Consider the following 24,535-nt stretch of genomic DNA (forward strand, 5'->3'; position numbering starts at 1 on the left):
TAGCACATCATAGGACCTTAGTGTTAAAAAGAACAATAGGGATAAAATAGCTAAGTGTTTCTTAATGAAATACACTGTCCAGAAACCCCATTTCCTGTGCATTTGATTTAGTTAAGGTTTTGACACTTCTGTTGAACTGAATTGAGTGGAAAAAAACTACAATAATCCCACAGTAGTTGATATTACTGCATATTGTTTAGAATATTTACCTTTCCATACCAAGATAAACTGTGTGCTTTTGACTGTATTCAAAATCATTGTCATGATTTATTATCTCTTCTTTCTGAACTGAGGTCTGTACAGCTGTGTCAGGAAACACAGCCTTTTATGTACACAGGTATTTTCCCAGGAGATCCCATCCTATTTGACCAGATGCTCTGTCTCTGGGAATTGATCTGCACAAAGCTAAGAAGAGCCTGTTGTGAGGGGCATTTGCCCTCAGTTTGGCTGGGGAGGCCATACAGGCATCAGCTGCTTAATTCACAGATCAAAGAACAGCTTGTGTTTATGTGCTATATATATATTTGCTGAGCCTTTCCCAACTCCACCCAGCTGAAGAGCCCCAGATGTTCTCTTAGAACATTATTACTCAAGATTATTTGGTTTAAAGGAAAAAGAAAAGAAAGACACAAGTGACAGCAGAATATGCAAAATAAAACACTATCCAAGCAGATCATCTGTGAGAAAAAATTGAAGGCAGACAGTGGGATGGGGTTAAGAGCATGAACATTGGTATCAGAGAGCTCTGAGTTTGAAATCTGGTTTCACTAGTGTGATACCAAGCAAGTTATTTTATTTCTATCAGCCTTTGTTTCTTTTTCTGTAAAGTGGGGATAATTTTTATTGCATAAGGCTAAGTACAATTAAAAAAATAAATGTGCCTGAGAAATAATAGGAGCTCAATATACAGTGGCCATTGTTATTTAAAAAATTTTTTTTTGTTATTAACATCAGTTTGTTTTTGCTCTACTACAGAACAGTTTTGGTCATTCTTGTGTCCCCTTTGATCAGTGCTGGACAATGTTGGGAACTTGACAAGTATGGATCTTTGTTCTTAAATTTTATAATATTCTTCCTTTTTCACAACTTGACTATTTAATTCCTTGGTTTTTAAAACTGAGTTATAATTTACATGTAGTAAAGTAAATAAATCTCAACTGTATAGCTCAATGAATATTTGCTTCATTACACACCATGTAACAACCAGCAAAATTAGAGTGTAAAATATTCCTATGAAGTTTCTTTTTTTTTTTCCTATGAAGTTTCCTTTCTGCTTCTTTCCTATCAATATCTGCAGCCTTATCTCTTCACTTCTTTACCTCTCTCCCCAAAGAAAACCTCTATTCTCACTTTTATCACCACTGATTAGAAAAATTGCAAACTATTTGGAAGCTGAGTGAATAAATCACAGGGGAAATTAGAAAACTTTTTAAACTGAATAACAACAAAACAGTAAATCAAAATTTAAGTGATATATAGCTTCAGCTATAAATACTTTTATTAGAAAAGAGGAAGGTTTGGGATGCCTGGGTGGCTCAGTGGTTGAATGTCTGCTTTTGGCTCAGAGTGTGATTCCAGGGTCCTGGGTTTGAGTCCCACATCGGGTTCCCTGGAGGGAGCCTGCTTTTCTTTCTGCCTATGTTTCTGCCTCTCTCTTGGTGTCTCTCATGAATAAATAAATAAAATATTTTTAAAAATAGAAAAGAGGAAGGTTTAAAGTTAATTATCTGATCTTCCACTTTAAGGAGTTAAAAAAAAAAGAGAGACTTGCAATTTAACCCAAAGAAAAGAGAAAGAAGTTGTGAAAGAAATTAAAAGATAAATGAAACAGGAAGCAGAAGAGTAATAGAGTTCCAATTTAATTCCACAGTGATTGGAAATATACCCTGAATGATTGCAGGCATTTAAAATTTGTTGATATTTGCTTTATGGTATAGGAAAATCAGCTCTTTTGATAAATGTCCTGTGTAACAGGACATTCTTTAAGAAGAATGGGTGTTCTGCAGTTGTTGGATGTTGAATTCTTCAAAGTCAAGTCTATGTCCTTACTGGTTTTTAGTTACTAAGAGAGAAGTCTCTAACTTTGTGGATTTATCTGTTTTTCTTTTTAGTTCTATCAGTTTGTTTTAAGATTTTATTTATTTATTCATGAGACACACACACACACAGAGAGAGAGAGAGAGAGAGAGAGAGAGAGAGAGAGAGAGAGGAAGAGAGAGAGAGAGAAGCAGAGACACAGGCAGAGCGAGAAGCAGGCTCTATACAGGGAGCCCGATGTGGGACTCGATCCTGGAACTCCAGGATCATGCCCCAAGCCAAAGGCAGCCGCTCAACTGCTGAGCCACCCAGGTGTCCCAGTTCTATCAGTTTTTGATTTGTATTTTGCAGCAATGTTACTACAAATGTACACCTTTAGGATTGTTATACTCTCCTGATGAACTGACCTTTTTGTCTTTGTGAATCACACATCTCTGTCAATATTTCTTGTGTTGAACACTACTTTTTCTAATGTTAATATAGCCACACTGGCTCTTATGATTCGTAATTGCATGGTATACCTTTCACTATCCTTTTTCTTTCTGTCTCTCTTCTCATGTTTAAAGTGTAATCACTGTCTCCTGTAATCAGTATTTTCATTCTAACACTACTTGCCTTTTATTTATTTTTTATTTAAATTCAATTAGCCAACATATAGTACATACTTAGTTTCAGATGTTTTCAGTAATTTTTCATTTGTGTCTAACATCCAATGCTCATCACATCACATGCCCTCCTTAATCCTTATCACCTTGTTACCCCATACCCTCACTCCCCTTCCCTTCAGCAACCCTCAGTTTGTTTCCCAGAGTTAAGCATCTCTCATGGTTTTCCTTCCTTTTTGGTTTTCCCCCATTTAGTTTCCCCTTTTTCCTTTATGGTCCTTTGTACTATTTCGTATGTTCCACACATGAGTGAAACCATATAATTGTCTTTCTCTGATTGATTTATTTCACTCAGCATAATACCCTCCAGTTCCATCCATGTTGAAGTAAATGGTAGGTATTCATCCTTTCTGATGGCTGAGTAATATTCCATTGTATACATATACCAAATCTTCTTTATCCATTTATCTGTTGAAGGACATCTTGACTCCTTCCATCAATAGTTCCTTGGCTATTGTGGATATTGCTGCTATGAACATTAGGGTGCCGGTCCCCCTTTGGATCACTACATGTATATCTTTGGGGTAAATATCCAGTAGTGCAATTGCCAAGTTGTAAGGTAGCTCTATTTTTAACTTTCTGAGGAACCTCCATACTGTTCTCCCGAGTGGCTGCACCAGCTTGCATTCCCACCAACAGTGTAAGAGGGTTCTCCTTTCTCTACATCCTCTCCAGCATTTGTTATATCCTGTCTTGTTAATTTTAGCCATTCTGACTGGTGTGAGGTGGTAATTCATTGTGGTTTTGATTTGTATTTCCCTGCTGACAAGTGATGTTGAGCATTTTTTCATGTGTTTGTTGGCCATTTGTATGTGTTCTTTGGAAAAGTGTCTGTTAGTGTCTTCTGCCCATTTTCTTGATTGGATTATTTTTTCTTCGGTGTTGAGTTTGATAAGTTCTTTATAGATCTTGGATACTATCCCTATATCTGATATGTAGTTCTGTATCTATATCTGATATGTCATTTGCAAATATCTTCTCCTATTCTGTAGGTTGCCTTTTAGTTTTGTTGATTGTTCCTTTTGCTGTGCAGAAGCTTTTTATTGTGATGAAGTCCCAATAGTTCATTTTTGCCTTTTTTCCCTTGCCTTTAGAGATGTGTCTAGCAAGAAGTTGCCATGGCTGCAGTTAAAAAGGTTGCTGTCTGTGACCTCCTCTAGGATTTTGATGGTTTCCTGTCTCACATTTAGGTTTTTCATTCATTTTGAGTTTATCTATATGTATGGTATGAGGAAATGGTCCAGTTTTATTCTTCTACATGTGGCTGTCCAATTTTCCCAACACCATTTATTGAAGAGACTGTCTTTTTTTTCCATTGGGTAGTCTTTTCTGTTTTGTTGACGATTAGTTGACCAGAGTTGAGAATTTCTGGGTTCTCTGTTCTGTTCCATTGATCGTTGTTTCTGTTTTCGTGCTAGTGCCATGTTGTCTTGATGACCATAGCTTTGTAATATAGCTTGAAATCAGGCATTGTGATGCCCCCAGCTTTGGTTTTCTTTTTTAACATTCCTCTTAAATGCAGTAGTATAGACCATTTCTACCTAACGTGATCATCAAGACTGGTTTGGTTTAAATCTACCATCTTGCTGTTTGTACCATTTGTGACTTATTTTTTATTTCCCCTTTCCTTCCTTTCTGCTCTGGCTGCCATAACAAAATACAGACTGGATGGCCAAAACAACAAAATCTGCTTTCTTACGGGATGCCTGGGTGGTGTAGTCGATTAAGTGTCAGACTCTTGATTTCAGCTCAAGTCCTGGTCTCAGGGTTGTGAGATTGAGTCTCCACTTGGCCTCCACACTAAGCAGGGAGTCTGCTTGATTTTCTCTCTTTCCTCTCTCTTTCTTCCCTCCACCCCCTGTACTCTCTCAAATTAAAAAAAAAAAAATCTTAAAAAATTTTTTTGTTTTCTCACAATTCTGGAGACCAGAAGTCCAAGATCAAGGTTTTGTCTGATTCTGTTTCTAGTGAAGGCTCTCTCTTCCTGATTGCAGATGCCTGTGTTCTCACGTGGCACAGCAAGAGCTCTGCTATCTCTTCTTCCTCTTAGAAGGGCACTAATCCTTTCAAATTAGGACCCCACCTTTATGACCTTATTTAACCTTTATTAACTCCTTGCAGGCTATTTCTCTAATTACAGTCACATTTTGAGTTAGAACTGCAACATACAAATTTTGCAAGGACACATTCAGTCTATGCTACCTGCTTTCTTTTGAATTATATAAATATTTTTCAGTATTGAATTATATAAATATTATTCAGTATTTCATTTAATCTCCTCAATTGGAGTTTTAAAAAAAAGATTTTATTTATTTATTCATGAGAGAGACAAAGACAGAGGCAGAGATGTAGGCAGAGGGAGAAGCTCCCCACAGGGAGCCTGATGCAGGACTTGATCGCAGGACCCTGGGATTATGACCTGAGCCGAAGGCAGAGGCTCAACCACTGAGCTGCCCAGGCATCCCTCCTCAATTGGATTTTAAGCAGTGGTTTCCCTAGAGTTATAGTATGTAACCTTTTACATATATAAGGTATTTAATAATATTGAAGTTATTTCTTTCTCTTTTAGTAGTCATTAATCTTTTCATGAAATAAAAAACACAGTTGATAGTATTTACCCACACATGTAATGTTCACAGCACTCTTCATTGCTTTTGCAGATTCAGGTTACTGTGGGGGATCATTTCCTTTCAGGGACATTTGTTAGTCTATTACAAGAATGAAAACCACCACTTCAAATGAAAGCCTCTTCTAGTATTTGCTCACTATGGAAGGTCTTAACTCTCTCTGGAATTTGTTTATTTAGCTTTCTTTATCTTCAGAGTTCTCTGATGTCTTTAAGGACAAACATGAGTTTTTAATTTAATCAATTTGTTGTTGCTGTTGCATCAACTGCTTTATGGACACCTTAATTTCATACTGCATCCTATTAGATGTCAATAAACCTCAATGTTACAATCAATGTTGGGCAATAAAGAAAACTAAACTCTTCAGCATTCATTGTGCAGCTCCTGACCTCTGCCCAGCCAGCTTCCGTTAAGGTTTTTATTTTTATTTATTTATTTTTAAAAATATTTAATTTATTTATTCATGAGAGACCCAGAGAGAGAGAGAGAGAGAGAGAGAGAGGCAGAGGGAGAAGCAGGCTTCATGCATGAAGCCTGATGTGGGACTTGATCCCGGGACCCCAGGATCATGCCCTGGGCCAAAGGCAGGCGCTAAACCGCTGAGCCACCCAGGGATCCCCCATTAAGGTTTTTAAAAATGTTTTTATTCAAATTTCAGCTAGTTAACATACTGTATAATATTAGTTTCAGGTGTACAGTACAGTGATTCATCACTTACATACCTCCCCTGGTGCTCATCACAAGTGCACTCCTTAATCCCCATCACCTATTTCCTTCCTCTCCCTCCCTCTGGTAACCATCAGTTTGTTCTCTGTGGTTAAGAGTCTGTTTTCCTGGTTTCTCTCTCTTCCTTTTCCCCTTTACTCACTTGTTTTGTTTCTTAAATTCTACATATGAGTGCAATCAAGTGGTATTTGTTTTTCTCTTACTGACTTTGACTACTTTCTAGTAGTTTTTGTTTTCGTTTTTTTTTTTTTTTTTTTTTTTTGATTTTTGTTTTTAATATAAGAAGTCTTCCTAATCAGCAGCCAAATCTTCCTTTCAGGCTATTTATTTTTTCTTTCTTTCATGCTTCCAACTTTATTCAGCCTAGAGAACATCCTTTAATATTTCTTGAAGTGAATGCCTACTGGCAATAAGTTCTCTCAACTTAAGTGTCTGGAAACATCCTTATTTCACCTTCATTTTTATTTTTATTTTTATTATTTTTTTTTTTTAAATTTTTATTTATTTATGAGAGTCGCACAGAGAGAGAGAGAGAGAAAGGCAGAAACACAGGCAGAGGGAGAAGCAGGCTCCATGCACCGGGAGCCCGACGTGGGATTCGATCCTGGGTCTCCAGGATCGCGCCCTGGGCCAAAGGCAGGCGCTAAACCGCTGCGCCACCCAGGGATCCCCTCACCTTCATTTTTAAAAATGAATTTTTAATTGGTATAGAATACTAAATGGGTCGTTTTTTCGGGTTACTACCTAAAAGATAACATTCCATTGGATTGTACCTTCCATAGTTTCTGTTGAAAAGTCAGTGAAGGGTAGGGGGATGGGCTGACTGAGTGGTAAACACTCAGGAGGGCACTTAATGGGATGAGCATTAGGTGTTATACTATATGTTGGCAAATCAAATTTAAATAAAAAAATTTCTTTAAAAGTCAGTGAAAAAAATTGTTTTAATGTTAATTTTTTGGATGTGTCTTTTTTTCACTGCTTGCTTTTAGAGGTTTCTCCTTATCTTTAATTTTCAGCCACTTGCCTCTGGTATGCCTGGTTGAAGTTTTCTTTGTTATTTATCCTGCTTGGTATTAGAAGAGCTGCTTGAATCTGTGATTTGATGTCTTTGATCAGATATGGAAAATTCTTCATTGTTATTTTTAAAAATATTGTTTCTGTAACATACTCTCTCATTTCTCCTTCTGGAACTCTGTTCATGTACCATATCTTTTTAACATTCTGTCCTTTCCCTTTCCCCCCTTTATGTTTTTCAGTTTGAATCTTTTCAACTCATATGTTTTCAGTTTCACCTATCTTGTCTTCTGCTGTGTTCAGTCTGCTATTAAATCCACTGAGTTCTTAATTTCAGATATTGGTGTTTTATAATTCTAGGAGGTTCACTTGATTCTTTATTGTAGTTTCTAATTCTCTGATGAAATAATGTGTCTTTTAATCCATTTTGTCTACCCTTTCCTCTTTTTCTTTTAACATACCGATCATAATTATTTTATTTTATTTTTTTCATCATAATTATTTATTTATTTATTTATTTTTTATTTTTATTTTATTTTTTTTAACTTTTTTTTTTTTTAATTTTATTTATTTATGATAGGCACACAGTGAGAGAGAGAGAGAGGCAGAGACTTGGGCAGAGGGAGAAGCAGGCTCCATGCACCGGGAGCCCGATGTGGGATTTGATCCCGGGTCTCCAGGATCGCGCCCTGGGCCAAAGGCAGGCGCCAAACCGCTGCGCCACCCAGGGATCCCCATCATAATTATTTAAAAAAATTTTTTTAAATTTTTATTTATTTATGATAGTCACAGAGAGATAGAGAGAGAGGCAGAGACACAGGGAGAGGGAGAAGCAGGCTCCATGCACCGGGAGCCCGACGTGGGATTCGATCCCGGGTCTCCAGGATCGTGCCCTGGGCCAAAGGCAGGCACCAAACCGCTGCACCACCCAGGGATCCCTCAACATAATTATTTTAAAGTTTTATCTGTCGAAACCAGGAATATCTTTGAGTCTAGTGTTATTGACTATTTTATCTCTTAATTATTGTTTTCTTTTTTGCATTTCTTTTATTTCCTTTTTTAAAGGAATATTTTATTTATTTGAGAGTGAGAGTGAGAGAGAGCACAAGTAGGAGGCAGGGAGAAGGAGAAGCAGGCTCCTCACTGAGCAGGGAGCCCAAGGTGAAACTCTATCCCAGGACCCTGGAATCATGACCTGAGTCAAAGGCAAATGCTTAATTTACTGAGCCACCCAGGCACCCCTTGCTTTTTTGCATTTCTATTAATTTTTGATTTTATGTTGGATATTGTAGATGATATGTTGTAAAGGCTTATCTACTTACAAAGAGTATTGAGTTTTGGTCTGGTAGCAAATTAAATTACTGGTAGATCACTTTGATCTTTTTGAGGCTTGCTTTTGGGTTTTCTTAGGGCAAGTCCATTTCTGCTTGGTCTTTATTCCTAGAGTATAGCCTTAATCCTGTGGTAATTCCTATGATGTTTCATTTATCCTAGAGTAAAGCTTTTCTAGAATTTCACCTGAAGGCCTAGGGTGCTTATCAAAGTCTGTCTATTCTGGGTGGGCCCAATGCCAACTGCCTTTCTTTCCCTAGAACTATGCAAACTTTATAACTTTTTATCAGTTTTCACATGTGTAGTTGCTGTTCTCTGTCAGCCTCCTGGACTCTTGCCTGAAATATTGCGGCCTGGGCATTGGCCAAGCATTAAAGGAGAATTTCCATGAAGATTTCTGGAGTTCCCTCTCTGGCGTTCCCTCTCTGTTCCTTCTTCACAGTTACTCTCCTCAACTTCTGGTGACTTTTGCTTCTATAATCCCCAGGCTCTGCTTCTTTTATCCAGTGAGACCACTGCTCCTTATACTGTGGCCTGGGAAATGTTCCCAGTAGAAGAACCTGGATCATTGTGGAATTGTGATAATGGCTTGGCCCAATAGTGCCTGCTTCAGATCAGCTATTAGTGTTTGCTTAGATCTTTCACCTTATCCATATAAGGCACTTATTAGGATAAAGTTCTTCTTCTACCCAAAATTAGAGAGTTATTAAGGGTTTACTAAAGGCCATCTACTTTTCATGTATTTGATTTCTTTTTATTGCCATGAGAAACACATATGAAATAATCATAATATTAATATAGGTACAGTGTATATGCACCAAGTGCCAGGCATTGTTTTGAGCCTTTTATATATTTATGTTATACATACTCATTTAATCCTCACATCAACCATATACATAGGTACTACTTTTGTTCTTACTTTACAAATTGGGAATCTTAGAAACTATAGAGCTTAAGTAACTTTACCTCCCACCCCCATACACAGTATATAAATGGTGGAATTCATGCTTAAAACCTAGGCAACTGGGGTTCAGAATTCATGCTTTTAACAACTTCATTATTGGTAGTATTGTTTTCATTTTATGGATAAGGAAACTGGGCTTTAGGGAGGATAGGTGTTTTCCCCAGTGCCACAGTGCTAGTAAGTGGCAGCACTATGATTGAGTCACTAGAGTCCAAAGCCCTTGCTTTTCCTGTATATCATAGTTTCTCCCAAAAAGAGAAAGAAGAAAAATATTTTCATTTTGGGGGTTTTAGTTTAGAAGAATTTTGTGGGGACTTAGGAAGGGGTCAAACAGCTTTCATTCTTAATGAATATAATATCTTCTTGTGCATATAATTTAATGGCTGTTTATAACCAGGCATTGGAAGGGGGTTGTTTTCCCATAGACATGTGTTATTTTTTAACACTTCTAGGATTAACTCCTATGGAAGCATATTGATAGCTTTGCATACACTGGGACATGTGATGCCTAACTGACATGTGCCTTTTCCTCTCGGTATGAACATATGAACTCCTTGGGTATTTCAGACACTTGCCAGCCATAAACAGAACCCTTGAGAGGGTGTGAGACACCAAATATTTCTGTTTTGTTAAGGCTGCCAGGCTGAGATAAGGAGAGGAAGTTGACTCTTTTGTCAGGGAAGTCAGACCAGTTTTTCCCTTGTGCCATGTGGCGTGTTTACCCATGAGCCTGAAGTACCAGAGCCTGTAGAATGTACTGGTGAGGGAGCCACCTAGAACCCATGTGTCTCACTTGGTCTCTAATACCAACCACCTTTTTTTTGCAGTGTGGAGGCTGCCAGCATTGGATTCATCATTGTTATTGACCGACGAAGGGACAAGTGGAGCTCCATAAAAGCATCATTGACACGAATAGCTGTAAATATTCATTTTTGTGCTGTTATTATAGAAAGTAATTGAAATTGTTCAACTATTTCATATCAAAATCACAGGTAAAGGGAAATTATTTTATGCTAGATTTTGGGAAGGTCTTTGTAGCATAGGCTGTTGTGTTATGTCCATATCACCTCTGCTACCTGCATGGCACTGCAGACAATTCCTGAGCATGTCAAAAGCTTCCTGAATCTACCTTAACTTACCTCTCTGGTCACTAAAGAGGGGCAGGTAGTGAGTGCTGGGAAGTTAATGCCCTTGGAGTGACCAACTATTGAGTTATAGCAGTTGGTGGATGAATACCCCAGTTCCATATCCCTCAGTGGGACAATTCTGAGATATGTACCACACAGTAGTTCATTTTTTTAAAAGAATTATTTTGAAGATCTTAGTCTCTTTATTTTTTTATTTTTAAAGATTTCATTTATTTATTCATGAGAGACAGAAAGAGAAAGAGAGAGAGAGAGAGAGAGAGAGGCAGAGAAACAGGCAGAGGGAGAAGCAGGCAAGGAGCCTGATGTGGGACTCGATCCCGAATCCTGGGATCACGCCCTGAGCAGAAGGCATACGCTCAGCTGCTGAGCCACCCAGGCGTCCCCACACACAGTATTTCAGAGGATCCCAGCCCTTCTTTCTCACAGCAGTGCCCCCTCTTGATACATTGGCTTTCTAGCTATCACTTTCTTACTTTCCCCCACTCCTTTTCTGTGTTTCCTGGCATTGCCTCCTCAATAAAGTCTATACCCAAATCCTTATCTTAGGGTTTGCTTCGGAGGGTCACCCAAAGTGAGCCAATCTTCATTTCAGTATCAAATTAGTTTTTCACATATTGAGACGCTGGAAAAAACAGACAAAATATGATATGTGCTTGTTTTTGGTATGAGATTGTACAACCTTGGGTGAGTTTCCTTTTCCATCTAATTAGTCTGATTTTGATCCCTTTTTGTTGCCTTCAGCAAGTAGATGTATCCTTTCTCTCTGTAGGGACCTCAGGCCAGGAAACTCAAGCACATGGGCAGGCAGAGACATCTCAGGGAAGCCATGCCAGTTTTTCCACCAAAGCACAGGCTCCGTAGGGCAGCTGGGACTGGCTGAAGAGGATGGGTTATGGTAGGGTGATAATGAGCATGTGGAGGCTGGGATGGGATACTTAAACATACAAACATGCACATATATGGTGTCTCAGATCTAGAGCCCTAGCCAGAAAGACAAATAGTGTCTCAGCCCTGTTGTCCAATCATGATACAACAAAATGCAAGCTTCGTCTGTTTAGGAGCTTGCAATTCAAAGATGGGGGAAAGGAAGCCTCCCTCCCCTTTGTGTATGGATTGTTTTGTTCCTTTAGTTTAGTTTTGGTTATAGGATTTATTTTTGGAGTAAATACAATGGTTGTTGATGCCCTGAGACTTTAGACACTCGACAGTGCCCATGAATATTTTAGAGGACTGGCCTCAAGAGAGTTCTGGCTTCCCAGAACCCATTGACAATACTTAATAATCTAATAATTCAGCCTGATTTGTTCAATAATTACATTATCACTTTATGCATAAAATCCCTGTAGTGCAGGGATCCCAAAACCTGGCTTTCGGTCAGAATCTCTTCAAGTGCTTGTCGAAAATAGATGTGGGAACTTTATCCCAGTTCTAGTGAATTAGGATATTCCAGGGTAAAGACCAGATTACTTTTTAATAAGCACCTCAGAAGGTTGCTTTTGGCAACCTCTAGAAGGAGAGAAAGCCATGAGCGATGAGAGACTTGGAGTCCCAGTTATGCCGTTAAGTTGTTATATGAATCTGAGTTATCTCATTTCTCAGGACCTTGCCTCAAGATGAAGGCAGTGCTTCCTGAAAGCAACTTGGCAATAACATGCATCAGGAACCATCAAAATACTAAGTCTTTGACTCAGTAATTCTTTTGGGAAACTATCCAAAGAAAATGTTCCAAAATGGGGATTAAGATGTTCATTTCAGTGTTATATATAAGTATAAAAATATGAAAATGCCTAAATCATTAGCAATAAGGGATTGGTTAAGTAAATTGTGTGCCCATAAAAAATAATATTTCCAAAGAATTTTTAATAACAGAAATAAGAGCTCATAGTATAATATTAAGTGAAAAAGCAGGTTACAAAATATTTCTACAGTATGAGTTTAACCATGATAAAGATATTTCAGCAGAGAAAATTGCCTGTAAGTAATTAGATTGAAGTATTAATAGCTATGAGATCATGGGTGGTTTTGCTGGCTTTTTTTCTAATGAAAACTTTTATTAATTTCCATTTTTTTCTGTAAGGAGTATGAAATACTTTTATAATAAGAGAATATTTTGCTTTTTGATTTGTTATAATTGTTTTATATTTTATTTATTTATTCATGAGAGACACACAGAGTGAGGCAGAGATATAGGCAGAGGGAGAAGCAGGCTCCCTGCAGCCTGATGTGGGACTCGATCCCAGGACCCTGGGATCACACCCTGGGCCAAAGGCAGACGCTCAACCACTGAGTCACCCAGGCATCCCATTTGTGATGATTTTTAAGGAAGGGTTTGGATTATTCAAACACTATCTCTTTCAGCTCTGAAATCCTATGATATATACTTTAATTCTTTGGCATCTCTGATGTCTACTTAAACTTTCTTGTCTGTGATCTTGGGCAAGAAAAGACCAATGGATTTGACATTTGCCCTGACACTTTCCATAATCCTTCCAGGTAGCATTTCCAGGAAACTTGCAGCTCATATTCATCCTTCGTCCATCTCGCTTTATCCAGAGGACATTCACTGACATTGGCATTAAATATTATCGAGATGAATTTAAAATGAAAGTGCCGGTAAGCATGACTTTTCATCTTTTCTGCATTTGGCCAGGGCCTGTGGAGAAGATGGCATTTGAGCTGAGTTTCTAAGGAAGGTAGGATGCCACAGACAGAGAGAGGAGGGCATTCTAGGTAGAGGGAACAGCATGTATAAGGACACAGAGGAGAAAACACTTTATGCAAGGTTCATGGGGAAGCCCTGTTCTTGTTGAGATATATATAGGAGAATTGTTTGGAAGAGAAAAAGGGTAGAAAACATGGAATAGGTTTTCAATGTGAGGACAAGAGGTCTAGATTTTATTCAGTAGGCAGTGGGGATCCCCTGAAGATTTTTCAGTTGGGGAGTGACTTAGGTAAAGTGGTATTAGAGTTATGTAATCTAAAGGTGGTACCCAAGACTGTAGAAAGTGATTGAAAGAGGGAGAGGTATTATAATAGTATGGGTAAAAGCAAATAAAGAGTCTAAAATATGGGAGTGACATAAACATAGGCAACTGTAGAGTAAAAATAAAACCAATATGATATTCATAAAAGGAAGACAAACTAAAATGACAAGATTAAATATTTTACTGGCAACTTTGGCAGAGAAATGGAGGAAGCAGGCACTTTCATACTTTGCTGATTGGAATGAAGTTGTTAATGACCAATATGGAGGACTAATTTGTAGTGTTTATCAAAAATTAAAGTATATACACTCATTGACCTTTCTATAAAAGTTATTCTACAGATAGTTTCACACGTGCTGAAGTCTGCATATACAATGATATTAATTACCAAATTGTTTGTAATAATAAATGATTAGAAACAACATAATGACCACAACAAGGGAGTAGTTAATAAAAAATGGTTTATGCAATCAGTTAAATACTTTGTAACCATCAAAAAAGTGATAAGGCATGATACAACCACAGTGAAAACAGGTAGCAGTTAACATATACCTAACCTAATATAAGAAATAGGACAGAGGATCATAGGGGGAGGGAGGAAAACACAGAATGGGAAGAAGTCAGAGAGGGAGACAAAGCATAAGAGACTCTTAACTATGGGAAAGAAACTGAGGGCTGCTAGAGGGGAGGCGGGTGGGAAGATGGAGTATCTGGGTGATGGATATTGAGGGCACATGATGTAATGAGCACTGGGTGTTATATAAGACTGGTGAATCACTGAACTCTACATCTGAAATTAATGGTGTTCTGTATGTTGGCTAATTGAATTGAAATAACAAAAATACACCTAACCTATGACCCAACCAAGAGAAATGGAAAGATGTGTCCACAAAAAGAGATGTATAAAAGAATGTCCATCAACATGTGAATGGGGATCCCTGGGTGGCGCAGCGGTTTCGCGCCTGCCTTTGGCCCAGGGCACGATCCTGGAGATCCGGGATTGAATCCCACATCCGGCTCCCGGTGCATGGAGCCTGCTTCTCCCTCGCCTGTGTCTCTGCCTCTCTCTCTCTCTGTGTGTGACTATCATAAATAAATAAAAATTAAAAAAAAACATGTGAATGGATGCAGAATTTGTGGCATAGTCACATATGGGATAACATTAAGCAATAAAAAAGAGTGAAATACTGATATATATAACAACATGGACTCATCTCTAGAATATTCTCTTGAAAGAAAGAAATTAGACACTAAAGAGTATATGTTCTGTGATTCTTTTTTATATACGAAGAGGCAAAACTAACCTAGAAAATTGCAGGGATGGCTGCTATTAGGGGTGGGGGAGTGGAGATTGGGAGGAGACACAAGGGAATTTTCTAGGGAGATATGTATCTTGATTGGATGGTGTAACGTGTGTGTATACAGTTGTCAGAACTAATTGAACTATATACCCTTAAAATTTGTGCATTTTATTAATATAAATGACATCTCAACTGAAAAAGAAAAAAAAGGAAAAAATAGGTAAGATGAATCTATAGTAACAGAAAAGTTGCTAATACATATTTTGTTTAGTTGGAAATAATCTCAAACTCAGAAAAATTTTGAGAATAAGATTAGTACAAAGAACATTCTAACATTCTATGCCCTTTACCCAGATTCATTCACCTATTGTTAACATTTTATCCCCATTTGCTTTATTATTTACTTATTATTTGCTTCTCTCTATAGATGTATTCATCTTTCTCTCTAATATTATGCGTATATAAATATGTATATTTCTCTATTCATAGTATGTATAAATTTATATATTAAGATGTATGTAAATATGTGTGTTATACATATATGTAAATATGTGTACCAAAAAATGGTTTACGCAATCAGTTAAATACTTTGTAACCATTTTTAATGTATTTGTATATACAGGATCTAGTTTAGGATCAGATGTTACATACGGTTGTCATGTCTCTTCAGTTTCCTTTAATTGGAAACATTTCCAATTTCCACAATCTTTCTTTTTTCACAATCTTTGTCTTCTATGACATTAGCATTTTGGAAGAATACAATCCCTTAAAAAAAAAACTTGCCACATTTGGGGGTCATGTGATGATTTCGCAGTATTCAATTCAGGTTATACATTCCTAGCTGGAATACTACTTAAATGATGTCATGTCCTTCTCAGAGTATCACATGTGGAGAACACAGTGTTGATCTGTCCCCTCACTGGTAACATTAATTTTGATCCCCTAGTCAAGGTGTTGCCCAATTTCTTAAATGTATTATATTTCCATTGCCACTAATACAGAATCTTTGGAGAAACACTTTAAGACCATACAAATATCCTGCTCCTCAAAAGATTCCTCTCTATATTTAATATCTATTGATAATTCTTGCCTGGAATGATCTTTATTAAATTGATTACAAAATAATGCTGTCACAACTATAATACTCTTTGAACACATACTAATCAGAAGTTGGTATTCTACTGTAAGCTAGAACTTTCCCTTCTCCCTTATTTATTTGTCTATTATCATTAGACATATATGTATGTCTCTCTATATATAAATATATTTATTTATTCTAGAAATCATAGAGTTCACACTGGTACTTTAAATTTTAGGTCATCATCAGTGATCCATTGTGTAGGAGACTTCACACTACTTGCATATAAAAAAGAATTTAACCTTTAACATTAAAATGTCTGGCAAATTCCAGAAAGCATCCATCAGGAATGCAAGATACTTTTAATAAAAAGTAAGTTACATAGTAGATGGTAAAAAAAATAAAAACTTTTAGGTAACCTAAGATGTATTTTTAAGGGGGGATAAAAGCAAAGGGAAAGTAGTATGGATAGTATACTTCCATTTGAATAAAGTAGGAGTGGCATGTATGTGACTCTATATGCATGGATCACCTTGGGAAGATTATGTAAGATATCTAGAAACTGGTTGAAGTGGTTGCCTTCTGGATGTAGAACTGGAGGTCTGGGGGTAGGGATGCGAGGAAGACTGTTTTCAATTTATCTAGACTCTATTCGAATTTATTGTCATACACACATATTATCTGGCCAAAACAAAAAAACCTTGCTTTAATTGAAATTGCTCTGAGAAAATTTAATCCATCTTAATGAAAACTGATTATCTCTGATAAGAGATTTTTCTATTTCTTTTTCTAGTCTTATTTTCCCTCTTTTGGTTTCATTTTATATTAATAGTCAAACTTCCTAAAATACTTTTTCCCTATACTTTAGGTGTTAACCAGACAAAAAATGTATTTCCTATTCTATTTTAAATACATATTTCAAAATATTTGAGTGTTTAAGAGAAATGTGAGCCATGAGTTTCTTATTTTGTTTTACTGAACTGAGTAACAACCTTGAGGAAGAGATGACTTACAAGAAATGAATGAACTTATTGTAATCCTCATAAGCTTCTTCCCCTTCAGAGATAAAATTGTTTCTTGTCACTCAAAAAGGTTTGGAGTTAGAACTAAGCATTTGATCAAATGTCATGTATGTGTTTCCCTGGTTGTGTATAAAATATACCTCTTCAAGGATAATATGTATTCAGATACTTATGTGATTTATGCACTGCTGCTTTTCATGTGTACATCTATACTAAAGAGAGAAGACCATCTACTTGATCTTCATAGTATGTCTTTAGTTACTTCTGTTTGCAGTAATGTATGCTGATTCGTTACCCATCATACTCTCAATTTTAAACTTAAAATCAACTTTAAAAAAATACTTTATTTATGACAGACAGATATATATATATATATATATATATATATATATATATATATATATAGAGAGAGAGAGAGAGAGAGAGAGAGAGAGAGAGAGAGAGGCAGAGACACAGGCAGAGGGAGGAGCAGGCTCCATGCAGGGAACCCGACGTGGGACTCGATCCCAGGTCTCCAGGATCAGGCCCTGGGCTGAAGGCAGCGCTAAACCACTGGGCCACCCGGGCTGCCCTAAAATCAACTTTCAAAAGAGAAGTTATTTGGGATCCCTGGGTGGCGCAGCGGTTTGGCGCCTGCCTTTGGCCCAGGGCGCGATCCTGGAGACCGGGGATCGAATCCCACATCAGGCTCCCGGCGCATGGAGCCTGCTTCTCCCTCTGCCTGTGTCTCTGCCTCTCTCTTTCTCTCTGTATGACTATCATAAATAAATAAAATTTTAAAAAAAAAATATCTTTAAAAAAAAAAAGAGAAGTTATTTATTTGAGAGAGAGAGATAGAGCAGATAAGTGAGAATACGAGTAGGGGGAGAGGGACAGAGAGAGAGGGAGAAGAAGGATCCCCACTGAGCAGGAAGCCCCATGCCAGCTCAATCCCAAGACCCTGGGATCATGACCTGAGCCAAAGGCAGACACTTAACCAACTGAGCTACCCAGGTATCCCCATTAAGAGTCTCTTATGGTTTGTTTCCCTCTCTCCCTTTCCCCTTGCCCCCCTTCCCATATGCTCATCTGTTTTCTTTCTTAAATTCCACATATGAGTGAGAGCATATGATATTTGTCTTTCTCTGACTTATTTCACTTAGCATAATACACTCTAGCTCCATCCACATCGTTGCAAAAGGCAAGATTTTATTCTTTTTGTTGGCTGAGTAATATCCCACTGTGTGTGTGTGTGTGTGTGTGTATAAAATCTATGTATATCTGTATATATATCTATACATCTGTATTTTTCTATATATATCTCCCTCACATCTTCTTTATCCATTCATCAATTGATGGACATTTGGGCTCTCTCCATACTTTGGCTATAATAATGCTGCTGTAAATATCAGGATGCATGTACCACTTCACATCTGTATTTTTGTATCCTTTGGCAAATACCTGCTAGTGCAATTGCTGGGTTGTAGGGTAGTTCTATTTTTAGCTTTGTGAGGAACCTCCATACTGTTCTCCAGAGCCATTGCACCAGTTTGCATTCCTACCAACAGTGTAAGAGGGCTCCCTTTCTCCTCATCCTCACTAACACCTCGTTTCTGGTGTTGTTAATTTTAGCCATTCTCACAGGTGTGATATGATATTTCATCATGGTTTTGATTTGTATTTCTCTGATGATAAGTGCTGTTGAACATCATCTTGTGTGTCTTAATCATCTGGATGTCTTCTTTGGAAAAACTGTCTATTCATGTCTTCTGCCCATTTCTTAACTGGATTATTATTTTTTGGGGGGTGTTGAATTGATAGGTTCTTTACAGATTTTGCATACTAACCCTTTATCTGATATCTTTTCCCATTCTGCAGGCTGCCTTTTTGTTTTGTTGATTGTTTCCTTCACTGTGCAGAAGTCTTCTATCTTGTTAAGTCCTAATAGTTCACTTTTGCCTTGTTTTCCTTACCTCTGGCGATGTGTCTAGTAACAGGTTGCTACAGCTGAGGTCAAAGAGGTTTCTGCCTGTCTTCTCCTCTAAGATTTTGATGGTTTCCTGTCTTACACTTAGGTCTTTCATCTATTTTTAATTTATTGTTGTGTATGATATAAGAAAGTGGTCCAGTTTCATTCTTCTGCATGTGGCTGTCCAATTTTCCCAACATCATTTGTTGAAGAGACTGTGTTTTTTCCATTGGATATTCTTTCCTGCTTTGTCGAAGGTTAGTTGACCATATAGTTGTGGGTCCAATTCTGGATTCTCAATTCTGTTTCATTGATCTGTGTGTCTACTTTTATGCCAGTGCCATACTGCCTTGTTGACTACAGCTTTGTAATATAGCTTGAAATTTGGAATCGTGATGCATCCAGTTTTGGTTTTCTTTTTCGGATTGCTTTGGTTATTCAGGGTCTTTTGTAGTTCCATACAAGTTTTAGAATTGTTTATTCTAACTCTGTGAAGAATGCTGGTGTTATTTTGATAGGGATTGCCTTAAATGTTAAATATGTAGATTGCTTTGGGTAGTATAGATGTTTTAGTGATGTTTTTTCTTCTAATCCATTAGCATGGCATGCTTTTCCATTTCTTTGTGTCCTCTTCAATTTCTTTAATAAGTATTCTATAGTTTTTCAGGGTACAGATCTTTCACATCTTTGGTTAGGTTTATTCCTAGGTATCTTATTGTTTTTGGTGCAATTGTAAATGGGGGTTGGTTTCTTGATTTCTTTCTCTGCTACTTCATTATTGCTGTATAGAAAGACAACAGAAAAAAAAAAAAAGAAAGACAACAGATTTCTGCACATTGATTTTATATCCTGCAAGTTTGCTGAATTCATGAATTAGTTCTAGCAGTTTTTTTGGTGTAGTCTTTTGGGTTTTCTACATTGAGTATCATGTCATCTGCAAATAGTGAAAGTTTGGCTTCTTCCTTGTCAATTTGAATGCCTTCTATTTCTTTTTTTTTTTTTTAATTAATTTTTATTGGTGTTCAATTTACCAACATACAGAAAAACACCCAGTGCTCATCCCGTCAAGTGTCCACCTCAGTGCCTGTCACCCATTCCCCTCCAACACCCGCCCTCCTCCCCTTCCACCACCCCTAGTTTGTTTCCCCGAGTTAGGAGTCTTTATGTTCTGTCTCCCTTCCTGATATTTCCCAACATTTCTTTTCCCTTCCTTTATATTCCCTTTCACTATTATTCATATTCCCCAAATGAATGAGAACATACACTGTCCTTCTACGATTGACTTATTTCACTCAGCATAATACCCTCCAGTTCCATCCACGTTGAAGCAAATGGTGGGTATTTGTCATTTCTAATTGCTGAGTAATATTCCATTGTATACATAAACCACATCTTCTTTATCCATTCATCTTTCGATGGACACCGAGGCTCCTTCCACAGTTTGGCTATTGTGGCCATTGCTGATAGAAACATCGGGGTGCAGGTGTCCCGACGTTTCATTGCATCTGAATCTTTGGGGTAAATCCCCAACAGTGCAATTGCTGGGTCGTAGGGCAGGTCTATTTTTAACTCTTTGAGGAACCTCCACACAGTTTTCCAGAGTGGCTGCACCAGTTCACATTCCCACCAACAGTGTAAGAGGGTTCCCTTTTCTCCGCATCCTCTCCAACATTTGTTGTTTCCTGCCTTGTTAATTTTCCCCATTCTCACTGGTGTGAGGTGGTATCTCATTGTGCTTTTGATTTGTATTTCCCTGATGGCAAGTGATGCAGAGCATTTTCTCATGTGCATGTTGGCCATGTCCATGTCTTCCTCTGTGAGATTTCTCTTCATGTCTTTTGCCCATTTCATGATTGGATTGTTTGTTTCTTTGGTGTTGAGTTTATTTATTTTTTTTTATTTTTTTATTTTTTTGGTGTTGAGTTTAATAAGTTCTTTATAGATTTTGGAAACTAGCCCTTTATCTGATATGTCATTTGCAAATATCTTCTCCCATTCTGTAGGTTGTCTTTTAGTTTTGTTGACTGTATCCTTTGCTGTGCAAAAGCTTCTTATCTTGATGAAGTCCCAATAGTTCATTTTTGCTTTTGTTTCTTTTGCCTTTGTGGATGTATCTTGCAAGAAGTTACTGTGGCCAAGTTCAAAGAGGGTGTTGCCTGTGTTCTCTTCTATGATTTTGATGGACTCTTGTCTCACATTTAGATCTCTCATCCATTTTGAGTTTATCTTTGTGTATGGTGAAAGAGAGTGGTCCAGTTTCATTCTTCTGCATGTGGATGTCCAATTTTCCCAGCACCATTTGTTGAAGAGACTGTCTTTCTTCCAATGGATAGTCTTTCCTCCTTTATCGAATATTAGATGACCATACATTTCAGGATCCACTTCTGGGTTCTCTATTCTGTTCCATTGATCTATGTGTCTGTTTTTGTGCCAGTACCACACTGTCTTAATGACCACAGCTTTGTAGTACAACCTGAAATCTGGCATTGTGATGCCCCCAGCTATGGTTTTCTTTTTAAAAATTCCCCTGGCTATTCGGGGTCTTTTCTGATTCCACACAAATCTTAAAATAATTTGTTCTAACTCTCTGAAGAAAGTCCATGGTATTTTGATAGGGATTGCATTAAACGTATAAATTGCCCTGGGTAACATTGACATTTTTACAATATTAATTCTGCCAATCCATGAGCATGGAATATTTTTCCATCTCTTTGTGTCTTCCTCAATTTCTTTCAGAAGTGTTCTATAGTTTTTAGGATATAGATCTTTTACCTCTTTGGTTAGGTTTATTCCTAGGTATCTTATGCTTTTGGGTGCAATTGTAAATGGGATTGACTCCTTAATTTCTCTTTCTTCAGTCTCATTGTTAGTGTATAGAAATGCCATTGATTTCTGGGCATTGATTTTGTATCCTGCCACATTACCAAATTGCTGTATGAGTTCTAGCAATCTTGGGGTGGAGGCTTTTGGGTTTTCTATGTAGAGTATCATGTCATCGGCGAAGAGGGAGAGTTTGACTTCTTTGCCAATTTGAATGCCTTTAATGTCTTTTTGTTGTCTTATTGCTGAGGCGAGGACTTCCAGAACTATGTTGAACAGCAGTGGTGAGAGTGGACATCCCTGTCTTGTTCCTGATCTTAGGGGAAAGGCTCCCAGTGCTTCCCCATTGAGAATGATATTTGCTGTGGGCTTTTCGTAAATGGCCTTTAAGATGTCGAGGAAAGTTCCTTCTATCCCAACACTCTGAAGGGTTTTGATCAGGAATGGATGCTGTATTTTGTCAAATGCTTTCTCTGCATCTAATGAGAGTATCATATGGTTCTTGGTTTTTCTCTTGCTGATATGATGAATCACATTGATTGTTTTACGAGTGTTGAACCAGCCTTGTGTCCCAGGGATAAATCCTACTTGGTCATGGTGAATAATTTTCCTAATGTGTTGTTGGATCCTATTGGCTAGTATCTTGTTGAGAATTTTTGCATCCATGTTCATCAGGGATATTGGTCTGTAATTCTCCTTTTTGGTGGGGTCTTTGTCTGGTTTCAGAATTAAGGTGATGCTGGCCTCATAGAATGAATTTGGAAGTACTCCATCTCTTTCTATCTTTCCAAACAGCTTTAGTAGAATAGGTATGATTTCTTCTTTAAACGTTTGATAGAATTCCCCTGGGAAGCCATCTGGCCCTGGACTCTTGTGTCTTGGGAGGTTTTTGATGACTGCTTCAATTTCCTCCCTGGTTATTGGCCTGTTCAGGTTTTCTATTTCTTCCTGCTCCAGTTTTGGTAGTTTGTGGCTTTCCAGGAATGCGTCCATTTCTTCTAGATTTCCTAATTTATTGGCGTACAGCTGTTCATAATATGTTTTTAAAATCGTTTGTATTTCCTTGGTGTTGGTAGTGATCTCTCCTTTCTCATTCATGATTTTATTAATTTGAGTCTTCTCTCTCTTCTTTTTAATAAGGTTGGCTAATGGTTTATCTATCTTATTAATTCTTTCAAAGAACCAACTCCTGGTTCTGTTGATCTGTTCCACAGTTCTTTTGGTCTCTATATCATTGAGTTCTGCTCGAATTTTAATTAACTGTCTTCTTCTGCTGGGGGTGGGGTCTATTTGTTGCTTTTTCTCTAGTTCCTTTATGTGTAAGGTGAGCTTTTGAATTTGAGATCTTCCCAGTTTTTGAATGGATGCTTGTATTGCGATGTATTTCCCCCTCAGGACTGCTTTTGCTGCATCCCAAAGATTTTGAACGGTTGTATCTTCATTCTCATTAGTTTCCATGAATCTTTTTAATTCTTCCTTAATTTCCTGGTTGACCTTTTCATCTTTTAGCAGGATGGTCCTTAACCTCCACGTGTTTGTGGTCCTTCCAAACTTCTTGTTGTGATTAAGTTCTAATTTCAAGGCATTATGGTCTGAGAATATACAGGGGACTATCCCGATCTTTTGGTATCGGTTCAGACCCGATTTGTGACCCAGTATGTGGTCTATTCTGGAGAAAGTTCCATGTGCACTTGAGAAGAATGTGTATTCAGTTGAGTTTGGATGTAAAGTTCTGTAGATATCTGTGAAATCCATCTGGTCCAGTGTATCATTTAAAGCTCTCGTTTCTTTGGATATGTTGTGCTTAGAAGACCTATCGAGGGTAGAAAGAGCTAGATTGAAGTCACCAAGTATAAGTGTATTATTATCAAAGTATTTCTTCAGTTTGGTTATTAATTGGTTTAAATATTTGGCAGCTCCCACATTCGGGGCATATATATTGAGGATTGTTAAGTCCTCTTGTTGGATAGATCCTTTGAGTATGAGATAGTGTCCCTCTTCATCTCTCACTATAGTCTTTGGGGTAAATTTTAATTTATCTGATATAAGGATGGCAACCCCTGCTTTCTTTTGAGGACCATTTGAATGGTAAATGGTTCTCCAACCTTTTATTTTCAGGTTGTAGGTGTCCTTCTGTCTAAAATGAGTCTCTTGTAGACAGCAAATAGATGGGTTCTGCTTTTTTATCCAGTCTGAAACCCTGTGCCTTTTGATGGGGTCATTAAGCCCGTTCACGTTCAGAGTTACTATTGATAGATATGAGTTTAGTGTCATCATATCTATTCAGTCCTTGTTTTTGTGGATTGTTCCACTGAACTTCTTCTTAAAGGGGAATTTTAAGAGTCCCCCTTAAAATTTCTTGCAGAGCTGGTTTGGAGGTTACATATTCTTTCAGTTCCTGCCTGTCTTGGAAGCTCTTTATCTCTCCTTCCATTTTGAATGAGAGCCTTGCTGGATATAGTATTCTTGGTTGCATGTTCTTTTCATTTAGAACCCTGAATATATCCTGCCAGCCCTTTCTGGCCTGCCAGGTCTCTGTGGAGAGGTCTGCTGTTACCCTAATATTCCTCCCCATAAAAGTCAGGGACTTTTTTTCTCTTGCTGCTTTAAGGATCTTCTCCTTATCTTTGGAATTTGCAAGCTTCACTATTAAATGTCGAGGTGTTGAACGGTTTTTGTTGATTTTAGGGGGGGATCTCTCTATTTCCTGGATCTGAATGCCTGTTTCCCTTCCCAGATTAGGAAAGTTTTCAGCTAGGATTTGTTCAAATACATATTCTGGCCCTCTGTCCCTTTTGGCGCCCTCAGGAACCCCAATTAAACGTAGGTTTTTCTTCCTCAGGCTGTCATTTATTTCCCTTAATCTATC

At 37.7% G+C, this 24,535-nt stretch overlaps 1 protein-coding gene across 1 annotated transcript in view; it reads left to right on the forward strand.

Annotated features, from left to right (window-relative positions):
• Positions 1-24,535, forward strand: part of MCF2L2 (MCF.2 cell line derived transforming sequence-like 2) — a 183,353-nt gene that overhangs the window by 67,958 nt on the left and 90,860 nt on the right. Inside the window, exons 4-5 of the mRNA XM_041731529.1 lie at positions 10,193-10,283; positions 13,007-13,126. Coding sequence (XP_041587463.1) covers positions 10,193-10,283; positions 13,007-13,126 — 211 coding nt within the window. The remainder of the gene's footprint in view (positions 1-10,192; positions 10,284-13,006; positions 13,127-24,535) is intronic.

The sequence above is a fragment of the Vulpes lagopus genome, chromosome 17, assembly GCF_018345385.1.
Source record: "Vulpes lagopus strain Blue_001 chromosome 17, ASM1834538v1, whole genome shotgun sequence".
In the NCBI taxonomy this organism is placed as follows: Eukaryota; Metazoa; Chordata; class Mammalia; order Carnivora; family Canidae; genus Vulpes; species Vulpes lagopus.